At 39.0% G+C, this 14,602-nt stretch overlaps 1 protein-coding gene across 1 annotated transcript; it reads left to right on the top strand.

The window, feature by feature from the left end:
- The first annotated feature begins 4,053 nt into the window (after positions 1-4,053).
- On the top strand, positions 4,054-14,157 carry NEUROD4 (neuronal differentiation 4). Its single transcript, XM_003252862.3, has 2 exons — positions 4,054-4,419; positions 10,578-14,157. Exon 2 carries the CDS (start codon positions 10,587-10,589, stop codon positions 11,571-11,573), a length of 987 nt encoding a protein of 328 aa, XP_003252910.1. The 5' UTR covers positions 4,054-4,419; positions 10,578-10,586; the 3' UTR covers positions 11,574-14,157.
- The last annotated feature ends 445 nt before the right edge of the window (positions 14,158-14,602 follow it).

Below are 14,602 nucleotides of genomic sequence, written 5' to 3'. Positions count from 1 at the left end.
CCACTTTTGTCATTAACCTATTATATTGCTTTATTCAAACCTGGGGACTCTGTCTCCATACCTTTGAATGGGCAAGTATTATTCACCCTCAAAAAAGAATTGGGACACTTAACTATGTTATCTCATTGAGTATCAGAGCTGGAAGGAACCTGAGAGATCATAACCCAAGCTAATCACTGCCTAATGAGGAATGTGAGGCCAGAGAAGTTAGATAACTCATCACAGCCACACAGAGGCAGACTAAGATTTAGAGCCCAGGATTCCTTAGTCCTAAGCTTTTCCCCCACCCCACTTCACTACGGAGTTTTTTTATTTTTTTATTTTTTTATTTTTTTTTTTATTATTATACTTTAGGTTTTAGGGTACATGTGCACAATGTGCAGGTTTGTTACATATGTATCCATGTGCCATGTTGTTTTGCTGCACCCATTAACTCGTCATTTAGCATTAGGTATATCTCCTAATGCTGTCCCTCCCTCCTCCCCCAACCCCACAACAGTCCCCGGAGTGTGATGTTCCCCTTCCTGTGTCCATGAGTTCTCATTGTTCAATTCCCACCTATGCACTGACCCAGCCATCCCATTACTGGGTATATACCCAAAGGACTATAAATCATGCTGCTATAAAGACACATGCACACGTATGTTTATTGCGGCGCTATTCACAATAGCAAAGAGTTGGAACCAACCCAAATGTCCAACAACGATAGACTGGATTAAGAAAATGTGGCACATATACACCATGGAATACTATGCAGCCATAAAAAATGATGAGTTCATGTCCTTTGTAGGGACATGGATGAAACTGGAAAACATCATTCTCAGTAAACTATCGCAAGGACAAAAAACCAAACACCGCATGTTCTCACTATGGAGTTTTTGAAAAAGAATGAAGCACTTCACTTTGCTACTGTAAGGGAGGGTTATTGAATCTCCCTGGTGCTGTTCTTCAAACTATTCATAAACCCAACTGACACCTCTGTGTTTTTCTCTAGTCGTTATTCAGGAGAGGTTCATGTCACAAATCACTTTTTGTTTTAAACTGTTTCACAATTATTTTTGAACATGTATTATTTCCCTACTGGAACGCTGAACTTCTCGAGGTCAAGGACTATGTTTTATTTACCTTCTCCCCCAGCCCTCACCCCATCTCAACCCCATCCCAACCCCATCCCAGGCCCCAGTGCCTAAACCTTGGAGAGCAACTTTAGGGTCTGCTCAAGTCTAACCTGAATATGGGCAGACTGAATCATTTCTTCCTTGGAAGTTCACCTTCTTGCTCTCTACAGTTCCTGATATATGTCCCTGGACTCCATTTGTTGGTCGCATTTAATTTTAATTCAGCAGAAGCTAGTGATCTCCGATGGGAAGGTGAGAAGGAGAGACATCTGGGGACCGTCAGCAACAGGATCTGTGGCTTGAGGCTTAGCACCCTGGGGCCTAATGTCAGACATTGGTTTCAGGTCTTCAGTGTCTGAATGAAGAAGGCAGTTTCTACCCCCCTTAGGGGCCCACAGGCAGGTCTCCTTTGGGGGTCAGGATTACTGGGAATACTAATTAATTCATTAGTGGGGTTGATGGATTATCAGGCTGTCTCCTGGCAGAGGGTCCTTGGGGGAGGGGGGGAACAGATTGCTGCTCATAAATCTGCCTGTTGCCTCCCCTCTCTCTGCTTCAATGGCTCCCGGGCGTTAGGCCTGTGGGCCAGTAACTGAGTACTGGTCTCCTTTTCCCCACTCAGCAGATGGTTCTTACAGGTTAGCTCAGAGCTTTATAAAAAGCAGCAGAGAAAGAAGGAAGGGCTGGGGATTGGCCCTCTGGCCCAGGAACCATGTGTGGGGAGGAGAATGCATGCAAATGCCTTGTATTCTCCTTTCCTAGGGCAGTCACCACCCCTTTTCCTTTGCTGACAGCATACACCCCTCCTGCCCCTTCCTGCCCTCTCAAAGTTGAACAGCCAACTGTACAACTGTCAATGAGTTGTGACGAGGGTGACCCTGATGAAATAGATTCCATCCATCCCTCTGCAAAAAGCAGCTCTTAAAGAAAATTTGGCACTCACAACTCTCTCCCCATCTTCAGGGGTGTGCACGTTCACACGTGCGTGTGTATGTGTGTGTGTGTGTGCTCACATACACACACACACACGAATGTATTTTGAAGGCTAATCCTATTGTGTCCAGTCCCTTACATCTGTCAGAGAAAGCAAGGAGTCCTGCAGAATGTTTTATCCCCACCCTCATCTTTGTCTCAATATGTTCACCTTTCTGCTAATCTGCTGTTACTCCCTGCCCCTGAAAATTTCACAGGCATCAGTGCCATCAACTTCTAAATATCCATGGACAGAGTTTTGAAGACACAAAGCAGGAGATCAATTCATTCAATAAGTGCTCATTGAACAATGATTAAGCACCTCTATCCTAGACATAAATTACCTCATAGATAAATTTCCTGTGGCAGAGGAGTGAATTCTGATGTTTTTTAGAGATCTGCTATTCCTATCATGTGTTGTTTAATTATTCTGAAAATGAAGTTTATTTTCCTGAGCAGATATTTTTCTGGATAGGGATACAAATAAAGGTAAGTAAGAGATTAAAGAGCTGCTGAAAATAAATAACTTCCCATGAAAACTGAAAAAAGTGTTAATTTTTATTTTCTTGTTTTCTGTGAAAAACAAGAGTCATATGACACTTATATCAGAATTAAAAATAACTATTTTCAAACTTAAGATACTCTTTTCAACTTTATGAGCAGTGAAACTATCTTTTGTTTCAGCCCTCTACAGTTTTCCTTGCACACAGGCATATTAATAGTTTTTCATTTCTGTTTGACGCATGTGCTAGTTATGTTGTTAGACCACGTGATTCTCAAAAAGCTGGGGATACTCTGGTTTCTTTTCAGATTGTATAAATATTTTGCCTTTTGCCAAAACGCCTGAGGAATCATCCTTCAAGTCAATTTCTAAAAGAAGTTGAACTCGGATTCGTAACTCTATCAGGCTACTGATGGAAAAACTCATTTTACAGATATGAAAACTGATGCCCAGAGTGAAGTTGACTTACTCAAGGTCATTCAGCCAATTGCTCAATCTGAGCACCTTTCTTTTTCCTTCTTGGAAACACAAGATGATTAGAAAATCTTTGGTATCTTAAGTTCACAATCATTTATTTTTCCTTGGTGAAGTTTTAAATAAGATAGTATGAAAATCTATATAATATTTAAATTATTGCAGATGTAGTTTTCTTGCTGTCTTCTAGCAATTTAATTCAACCTCCTAATACCAAAGGAGTTTTAGGAATTATTATGAGCCTTCTCTTCCTCTAAGCTTATTACTACTCAGGTGGACTTTTTCTACGTGAATGCTTAATGATGTATTTTTGAAAAACAATAGTAGATCTCAGTTTGTAACTCAAGGAACTAAATGTCCTTAAAATGAAGGATTTTATTAATTTCCTTTTTGTTTTTATAAATTTCAAGTCATCAGAAAGTTGAAAGAATAGTACAATAAATATAGCTTCATCTATATTCACAAATTAAAAGTTTTAATGAGAGTAGCTTTGACGTGCTGAAAAGGTGGGAGAGACATGCTTCTTCCTTCCACTTTTAGAACTCTGAAGTTTAAAAGCCAAAGACCCCAGTCCACATGTGTAAGGAAGCAGCCACTGATGCTGTGTCCTTGACACGCATCTGTCTCACCTTTCGATTCTTTTCAGACGTAGGTCAGCAGCTTCATCTGCCCTTTTCAGCTCTCTCTCCAAGTCTATCCCCAATTTTCTTTCTCCATTCTGTCCACACTACTCCGCTCCCATTTCTTACCTTTTTAATCACAAAGGTTTCCAATCCTCTTTTTCTTTACTCCTTAACTTCAGCAACTCTCCTCCCCTGCTCCCCTTCCACCAACCCCCATCTCTATTTAAACAAACAAACGGGCGGCAAAACTGGACCTGGCCAGAGGAGCCTTTCAAGTGGGCGTGTCCTTCGGCTGGGGAAAGGGAGGAGTTAGACTCTGGGCAACATCACTCCTCCCTGGTCAGCTGGGAGAGCAATCAAAACTGCAGCAAGTCAGAGGCTCCGGCCAGAGAGCAGGAGCTGCCCAGAGGCTGTGGTCCTGAAAGCTCCTCTCCGGGGAGCTAACCAGGGAGAAGAGGTACTGAAGAGCGACTAAACTGGCTGCAGCGGAGACATCAGCCCGAAGGCGTCCTTGAGGAGCATACGGAACTCCAAGGAAGAAGTAGAATAAGGAGCAGGCAGAGAAACCAGACCCGGTGGAATCTCTAAGAGGTAACAACTGGGTTTAACATGGATCGCTGAAAGCATCTCTTTCTCCTACCATCTGGATGGTCAGGGAGACTTGGCTTCTCTGACTGTCCTCTAAGACGCAGATTCACAGAGTTCACTCCAGGAATTGCCAGTGACCGAGGTGAGCCAGTGGTTGGGGTGGTAAGGGGGCTAAAGTTTCTGTGGGAAGTTCCCACTCACCTAGAGGAGCAGTTGGGGTGAGGAAAGTCTCTTTTGGGTAAGGCAGGAGGAAGTGGGACTTAGGAAACTTGGAATGTAGAAGCTAGTGAGTTGGAACACTTAGGGAAAAATACAAACATTTTAAATAATTTTATTAAATTTTATAGCACTTGCCACCCAAAGTGAAACACATAGACACTCACAATCATTTTAATAAAGTGAAGAATACAGATGATCTCCCCCAATTCCTGTCAAAGCCACTCTTTCATTTTGCCAGTGGTGAAAATGTCGAAAAGTTTAACTGCTTTTCCAAGGTGGCCCAGCAAGTAGGTTGGAAGAATTGACCCAATCCACCACTCTGCTCACAGCATTTTAGGGCTATGCAAGGACGGAGGGGGAGGCAGGGAAAGGAAAACAGAATGAGGAATCAGAGAAGATTGTGGAAAGTCCTCGGGGTAGATTCTCACCATTAACTATTTTGTTTACTAAATATGCTCGAATAGTTGACACAGGGTGGGGGAAATTTCCTTTTCGTCAGCCCTTTCAGATGGGAAATTAGAAGAAAAAGATTGTCCAAGTATATTTTTCCTTTCTCTGCTTCACACTCATCATTTGCCCACAAAAAAGTATACTCAGAAAATACTAATGAAATGTAAAATACCCACCCCCATTTTTTTGACAGAGGAAGCAGAGGTGAAATGCTGAAGAACATGCAGGGAAAAATAAGGGATTGAGTAACTTCTGTTAACTATTAAGATCTGAGGCAATGGCACCTGAAGTATTACATGGCTTTGCTGGACAAAATGTGTGTGTATGTGCATGCATGTACACACATGTGCACATATATTAATAAAGGGGAAAATAGAGTAGAAAAGAAGAGCATAGAACAACCTACTGTCTTTTTCCAAGCAGTACAACTTGTGAACATCCTGGTCTGGATTCTGTCTTTTTAATGCCAAGACTGTGCAACTCTGGGAAAAGAATTTAGTCTATTTAGTTCTTAGATTTCCTAGAAACTGAGCTGGACGGCCCCCTTTCTGTTGTATTTAGTCATCGGATCAGGAGGTAAAGAGATTATCACCAGCTTTTAAGAGGAAAGACACCATCTAACTACCACAAATCCACATGTGAGTTCCCCTTACATATTAATTAGTTGAAACATCTCCACAATAAATAAAAAATTTGTAAAAGTGTAGAAAGAATTCCAGGACAGCTTCACATAGTAGTAATGCTTAATGACTTTGGCCTTAGTAGTAAAAATATTGGGCAGTAACAATCATTGCCTAAGCAAACACTTTGCTAGAACAGATTTAAAATTTTTACAAATATGAGAACTATTTTGAATTAAAGAGAATTGGCCAAACTTGAAATTTCACTGAAAGATCCCATAGAACAAGGAAAATTCTGTCATATTATGTAGGTATAAAAGACAATCCAAATACCAAATGGCTAAAAATGGACTTTATAAGACCAGAATGTGTTTACGTGTATGGGTAGGGAAGGGCCAGATTCTGCCCCTTGAGCCAGTATTCATTGATTTTTGTCATATTCGAGCCTACTTCCTAAGTAATTTGTGAGCTAATTTCTTTCCTAGGAATTGAGGCAATCTTAAGATGGTATATCATGATGCTTTGTGAGATAGTGCTACAGGCTTTCTCAAACAGCTTCTGTAAAACAATTGCCAACCCTCACATTGGCATAACAATTTTACAAAGTACTTGTGCTCGCATTATCTCCTTGTTTTTCATGAAAACTTCTAAATGACGTGGGAAAGACAATCTTATTTTCATTTTGCCCTAAGGGTACAATAATTACAAATAATTACAAGAATTTTTGTGTGCTCATTTAATGAGTGCATGATGAAAGAGTCTTGGTTTCATGCTTCTTTCAGTACACCTCTGAGATGGTTCCTTAACAGGCTGAAAGCAACGTTAGATTTAGGCACCTGTTCTGGAGAAAACCCTTGGTCTCTTTGATCACAACTTTTGTTGTGATCAGTATGTGTGATCACAGTACACATATTTTCAACACTCAAATTTAAAACTAGATGTTTCTATTTTTTTCCTGTTAACCTTTTTGATGCATTGAAAATATTTAGGTGAAAAAAGTCAGATAAACATTTTTCTTTATATTTCATGAGTCTTGGCTTTCACTGCTTTCACTTCTCTTTGATAGACACTGTATATTATCCTCAGAGCTCTGCCATTTGGCTTTGGTGGGAAAAATTGTATTCCCAATACAGAAGGTTCATGAACCTGAAAATGTATGTGATTGAATAGGAGTGTCAAACCAACTGTTTTCTCCCAATTATAAGACAGAGTGAAAGTCTGGGAGCTAACTTCCATCTTGTATATGATGGAAGAGTTCTAGTCAACTCAGTGGAGGCAGTTGATAGGGCTTGGTTTCCTCACCTCTTGCCGCAGAACAAAACCTTTGATTTCAGTTTCAATAGGAGATTGGAGGAGTAGGTATTGGGGGAATTTTTTCAAATAGATTTTGAAATGAAGCCATTGGCTTTTGTTGATACAAATCAATATTAATAACAGATTCTAATTATACCTATTCTTGTCCAAGTGGCCAGAAAAATTCATGGTGATGTTTAGGAGAACAATACCTAATACTTCACATGAAATTCATGCTGTATGACACTATTCAAAATGCTTCAAATATATCAACTCATTTTATGCTCCTAATAATCCTATGAGGTAGGATTGTTATTATTCTCATTTTAAGGAGGAGACTGAGGCAGATAAGAGTTATGACACTGGCCTAAATTCATGTATCTGGTGAGTAGTGGAGCTGAAGTTTGAATCCAGGTAATCTGACACTGGAGTCTGTGCTGTCTATCCCACCATGGGAAAAATGACAGGCTACTAAGTAACTGTCAGATGATTTTCTAAACCAATCAGAGGTAATATCCAGATAGTAAAAGACACACTAGTTGATACAGTCTGTTTTATTATTCATCTATGAGAAATAATTTTTATTTTTGAATAAGCAAATGTGTGTGAATAGATTAGATAAGAAAACCCAAGAATAAACAGGAAATAAATGTATAGATGTTTTATAGCATTTACAGCTATAAAATTCTTTATTATATTTTTATTTCTCTTACAAGAATCACATAACCTGTATGTTAGCCTTATTTTATTAGAGGAAATGGAAGAACAGATAACTTTATATAATGTATTTGGGATCAACAACCCAGGAATTAGGAGAATTGGGACTAGAGTTCACATTTGTGTTATTCTAGCTTCCATTCTTTTGAAACCATACTATATACTCATGGGATTCTCTTGGAAGTTAATGGACCAGCACCTGTGAGAACAGAGGAAGTTAAACTGGAGCCATCTATGTCCTTCCCATGATTAGTAAGAGAACAAAGGTGAAAGAAAACTGGTTGACCTTTTCATTGCTTTGGCCAAAGCCAGTTCATTCTTTTCCTTTATACCCACCAACAAGCTGATTGGAAAGCAGCTCCTTGACTCTTACAGAAACCATTAAATATGTTAGAAGTAAAAGATGGTCTATTCTATCCTCCCAATCTCACTTATTTTGATGTGTGTGAATATTGACAGATCTTAACAAGAGTCTAGAGGTACAGAGGTAGGGATGGTGAAAAAGGCTAAATCCCCCACCCAGGATGGTATTCAGATCCAGGGACAATTCAGGAGACTCTCCTCTCTTGCACCTTCCTTCTTTCCTTCCTTCTCTCCTTTTCATGCATCTCAGTATGAGCCAGTGATCATAATGATAACGAAGATAAGAGAATGAGGATAAGGAGAAAAAGGGGGCGGATGAGGAAGAGAGGGAGGGGGAATATATGGGTGAAAGCAACAAGAAAAACATTTGAAAGATGAAGAAATCCTGGAATATGAGCATTAAAAGGCACCTCAAAGAACATCCTTTTGATGATGGTCACTCCTGTTGACTCAGTTCTATTGCTGCACCTCTCCTGAAGCCAAAGTGCCTTTCTTTCTTCCTGTAGCTGTGATAGAAGAAGAACAAGGAAAAGAAAAACATAAAACCTAAGATGTAAAATAAGAAGAATTGATTTTATGTCCCGCTCCACCAGCACTATATCTTTACATTTCCATCACTTACACTACCTGACCCACAGTGACCTTGAGTATAAAATGAGCATAACAATTTCTATCTCCCTCAAAGGTTTACTATAAGAAACATACAAATTAATGGATGCAAAAGTGCTCTGTAAACTTTAAAATGCTATACAAATGTTATTATAATTACATGGGCAGCATTAGGTTTCCCAAGCCCACTCCATCCTTTTTGGCCTTAGAGTGCACCTGCCTCTGGAAGAGCTGTGTTACTTTAACAGAAAGTTAATTAGGTTCTTTACCCTCCCTCTGGATATCTGCCTGAGTTAGAAGTGCAGCTCAGCACACAAGCTCTATCATCCATATTAAAAGTGGGATTTTCTGAGTTGGCCTGGGCAGCTAGTTGACCAATAGGTTCCAATGTGTGTTTTCAATAAAGCTGCTTACCCAGGAAGCCTTATTAAGTGAGTAAGTCAAGCTGACATGATTTCCGTGCTGATTAACATGAAACCTAGGCTGTTTTCGCAATGCAGTTACATTAATTATTTATAGGAGGTAAATGAGGTTACAAGGAAAACAAGCTCCAATTACCAGAAACAAATCAAATAATATATCTTTATTTTTAAAAGCTATGTACTAATCCCTGGGTTCATTGATTTGAGGCTCAAGCTTCAAAGAACAGAAAACATTTATTAACATTCTCCTCTTTCTCATAATAAAAGGTGATGGTGGATTTAATATTTCAAAGAGTAGCTGGTAAACTGGGATGCCCCAATGGAGCTTATCAGATACTTTTATTTGGTAAACCATATGCCTAAAAATTGCTTAGCAAGCTCTAAAACAATTCAAACTCTTCCAGAATTGAATGCAAAATGTTTACTAAATCACCAGTCTCTTCTGGTTTTCAAATAGTGAATTTTGCATACAAAATTCTGATTAAACAGTGTGTTAGTGAATTAAAGTAGTCAGGCTATTCCTGTGTTTGCCTGAAATAGTCCTCACTTGTGTTAGCAGTCGCTATGTTCTGTTCCACTAGTTCCACTAGTATTTGTTCCAGATTTTTCATTTTAAATAAAGTATTATTATAGTAGTTGTACTAAACCTTGGGTGGGTTTGGTAGACCACTGGCTGCACTCCTAGCTGTTGCCATGGTCTCGTCTGATGGTGTGAGATGCATGTGCAAAGAGTTCGCACTTTAACATATGGGCAAATTTGAAAGATGAGCAGTGATAACCCTCCTTTCTTTTCATGATCCTTTCAAGATGCCATGTCACTAACACTTCTAACATAACTCACACTAGACAGAACACAAAGTGCTTACTGAAAAACAGAATGCTCCTCTGGTGATAGTGAGAGTAATGTTTGATGGTCACGTGTTGGACCAGCCAGTTGTGTCATGGACAACTTGAAGGAGATGATTGAGGCCACCAATTAGCAATACTGGTGAGAAACATAGGGTATTATCGGGTAGATGGATGTGAAATGCTTCTAAATACAGGTTGAGTAGTCTTTTGTAGAACACATACAAAGTAGTCTAAATGATCTGGCTACAGTTTTTTATTTTGTATGGTGTAAATATACAACAGCGTGCTTATTTGACTATTTGATGGGTTTTTTATTTTGTAGTAACAATAATTATTACACACATATACTTATTTTTAGCATGCTCTTTCACTTTCAGAAATTTCTCTATTTGGACAGTAATTTATATACTCACCTCATTTTTCCCCTTTTATGTTCTGGATTCTGGAAAGAAAGAAAAATATATCTGTGGACAGGTATATCAGTCATTTTGTATAAAACATTCATGAGATAAAAAAATCTAAGAATAAAAAGAGTTAGGCACTAACACTGCAATGAATAATCAAGTCAGTTTTCTTTTTCTATAGTATATTTTCTTATACTATGCCATAACTAAAGGAGTATTCTGGGAATTTCTTTCAGTTTTGGATTTGTCATTTAGAATGGAAGACTTGGACAAGATAATTACATATAAAAAACTTTAGTTTCAAATAAAATCAGGTACTCACAGGAGTTAACCTTTGATATTTCCCTTTTCCAGAGTCTGGAAATGTCAAAAACGTATGTGAAATCCAAAGAGATGGGAGAGCTAGTCAACACACCATCTTGGATGGATAAAAGTCTGGGCTCCCAAAATGAGGTGAAGGAGGAAGCAGGTACTTATGGGATGCTCAGCAGCTTAACTGAAGAGCATGACAGTATTGAGGAAGAAGAAGAAGAGGAAGAAGATGGGGAGAAACCTAAGAGAAGGGGTCCCAAGAAAAAGAAGATGACCAAAGCTCGCCTTGAGAGATTCAGGGCTCGAAGAGTCAAGGCCAATGCCAGAGAACGGACCCGGATGCATGGCCTGAACGATGCCCTGGATAACCTGAGGCGAGTCATGCCGTGCTACTCTAAAACCCAAAAACTTTCCAAGATAGAGACTCTTAGACTGGCCAGGAACTATATTTGGGCTTTATCTGAAGTCCTGGAGACTGGCCAGACACCTGAAGGGAAAGGATTTGTGGAGATGCTGTGTAAAGGGCTCTCTCAGCCCACAAGCAACCTGGTGGCTGGATGTCTCCAACTGGGCCCTCAGTCTGTCCTCCTGGAGAAGCATGAGGATAAATCTCCTATTTGTGACTCTGCCATCTCTGTCCACAACTTCAACTATCAGTCTCCGGGGCTGCCTAGCCCTCCTTATGGCCATATGGAAACACATCTCCTTCATCTCAAGCCCCAAGTATTCAAGAGTTTGGGAGAATCGTCCTTTGGGAGTCATCTACCTGACTGCAGTACGCCCCCTTATGAGGCCCCGCTCACTCCACCCCTGAGCATCAGTGGGAACTTCTCCTTGAAGCAAGATGGGTCTCCTGACCTAGAAAAATCCTACAGCTTCATGCCACATTACCCTTCTTCAAGTCTAAGCTCAGGGCATGTGCATTCAACTCCTTTTCAGGCTGGTACCCCCCGTTATGATGTTCCTATAGACATGTCCTATGATTCCTACCCCCATCATGGTATTGGGACCCAACTCAGTACAGTCTTCACTGATTGAGCCAGTAAGTTCAATGTTTCAGAGAATGACGTGGAGACGTTTTCCATAATTCAAGTGGTTGAGCTAAAGATTCAATGACCTTAAAGGATCCCTATGGATATATATCAAACAATAGTTCAAGTCCATTTAGGCTTTCCTTCACCTATCACCTCTTTTCTCATCACCTTCTCACATTGCGTTGATTTCTTTATAGATTCCTCAAGTGAAAATATTTGATGATTTAACAACCATGTGAAAATAGAACAGAAGACCTGGGCCCTATTCCAGTGATGCCAAAACCCATTGCATAATCTATGCCAATTAATTTTCCATTACTGGCCTTTGTTTATTTACTAGCAATTGTAAATAAACAAATTGTATTTATATGAGGCAACTGTTCTAAGTCCAGATGATTTCTAAAGTCCTTCACAGTTCTGAAATTCTATAACTGTGGTGATCACTCTTGACAATTTCTTGAAACTGAAAGAATAGAGAAATAATAGGAAGGGGATGCTATGCATAGAATGATCAAATTGAGTTATCAGAGGGAACACAAGGTGCATGTCTCTTGGCTCACAGAATGCAAAGCTTGTTTGGATTTAATGATAGGACTTCTTTGTCTCTATTGAAAAATAGCTTCTGGAGGCTAAAAGTCTAACATGGCTGTCACTGTGAAGAACAAAACATGTTCTTTAAGAGATTAACTTTATTTGTTATTAGACTAAAAGTTGAACATATCTTCCTTATGATTTGAAGAACCATAGTAGAGAACTGTAATAGAGGCCTCTTGCCAACTTTATTCTTGATAATATTTCAAAACCATTTTTCTCAGTACTAGAGGTAGGGCAAACAAGTCACTGAAGCCTCAGACTCCTATGACTAATGGGACATAGAGAAGTCTTTTAGACCATGACCTCCGTAACCAGAGGGCTCCAGAACTTCTGATGAAGGAAGCTCAGGTGCTGCTGTTAGAATCAGCACATAACACAGGTTTATATTAAAGAGCAATAAAATAGCTATTGGCTATAATAACTACCATAGTGCAGGGACCCTCTCCAGCTCACAGTTGCTCATGGGAAAAACCAATGGATTTTTTTTAAGCAAGATGAATTTCATTTGGTTAAACATGATTAAAACCATCCACCTCTGTCCACACCAATACATTTTCCAGAAGCACAAGCACCAATCAATTTATTGACCAAGGTTAAATGTTTCCAACATATATGTAGTTCCTTATCTCTCCCCCTACACCAATTGTTACCTCTTCCTCACATCTAAGACAGAATATGTTATTACATATTGTAAATAACATTTCTGGTGACCAAACTTAAGGAGGCAGAAATGAAATCCAAGGTTGGTGAATATTTCTACCAACTATGTCTTCATCACAGGTTTAACCCAATTTGCAGAGTGCTTGTTTTTCTTTATGTAACTCCTTTTTCTTTTATATCAACACTAACTTCATCGAGTTTGTATTTTTTTCAGAAAATGAGACCTGAGAAATTTTCTTATCTTGTTCAATCAGCCAGGACAGTTATTTAAGTCAAACCAGAGCCTGAATGGCTTATTTAATAGTAGATCAGGTCCTGCTCCTGCCAGAAAGGGTAAGTTTAACACGCGGGGTACATCAACAGGGCCAGTTAAAAAAATGATAACACATATTAGTATGTCATTTTCTATAGCTCAGCTATACCCTAAAATCTGCCAACTATATGTGTATCTTGTCTGCTTACCTCTCTTATTTATTATCTCCATACAGTATAAGTTATTTTCTTTTCCATTTTGCTCTCAGCACTTACCCTGCTGTATTTTGAACCCTTGGTTTGTAAATACACTTGAAAGTAGCCTTGCAGAGAGATCTTAAGCCCCATCAGCCACCAAAGTGGTTCCCCTCATCACGATCTGCCCCCGAGGAAATAGGCAAGTAAAATGATGTATAAAGTCATACTATGTGCTTTCTGAGTATATACTGCACTTACCTTTGTGAGGGGCTGTGGGAGGGTCTATCCTCAAAGCTAGCATTTTCTGGCATTTAAGTTTGTAGATAATCACTGTTGTCTTGAGTTATTTATTAGATATTATTTATTTAATTTATTTCTCTCTTCCTTTCATGAAAATTCCTTTAGCCGCAAAGATGTGCTTGCAAACCCTTCCTAAAATTTTATTTGGAAAGTAGCTCATAATTTTGCCAAGAACTGCTGAGTTTTGGAGTGAGGTGAAAGGAAAAAATAGAGAATTACCTCTGTGATAATTTTTATAAAAAGCAGCAATAATTCGAATGGCTATGCAAGTTAATGTTTTTAGATTCTTTCCTTCAGTCTGAAATGAGCCAGAGTTATTCTTTAATAATCTGCTGTTTATGCCTTTGGGGAGTATGGTACCCATGAGCCAGGCCTCCCTGAAATTGTACAGAGGGATTTTATAATTGAATTAAAATTTAGGAATGCAATAGCTTGTAAATAGCCTGCTCTCCAACCTAGGATGGTCTCATTCTTCTGGAGACTTTTTTAGATAAAGTAAAATAATTGTTTAAATATTTTGTTTAAAATATGACTGTTTTTCCTCCCTTTTTCCTAGCAGAAATAAAGCTGTAAGTCTTATTAGATGTTGTGTTGTGCTGTGTTGTTAGTCTTCAAAACTTTCATTCACTCTGATTTATTCATTTTCTTGGGCTCTATGTCCTACAAGCAGCTAGCTGAGCGAAGACTGGTCCGTCAGGAGGATTTACACATCCCCTAATTCAATTGATCTTGCTAGAATATTCGAAATATGCAGTTAGAAGTCTAGAAGCACTGGTCTCTGCCACTCATATAATCAGGTATAAAATCTACAGTTAAGAAAAAATAATCTTACAGATTACAGGGCTATGGGCAGTCTAAGCAATCAAACCACAGATAAATGGGAAGATGTGCTATTATCCAAAGTAGGTGGGCTGAACAACTTTTCAAAAAAATTATGAAATATGTTTTTTGGCAACTCTTCCTCTTGATTTTTTTCTTTCAGGTTTCTCTAGTTAAAACTTTCCAGGATCCCTTCTTGCATGTATAAAG

Source organism: Nomascus leucogenys, chromosome 11 (assembly GCF_006542625.1).
Source record: "Nomascus leucogenys isolate Asia chromosome 11, Asia_NLE_v1, whole genome shotgun sequence".
NCBI lineage: Eukaryota > Metazoa > Chordata > Mammalia > Primates > Hylobatidae > Nomascus > Nomascus leucogenys.
Note: the sequence above shows the minus strand (reverse complement) of the source record. Positions and strands in the feature narration are given on the sequence as shown.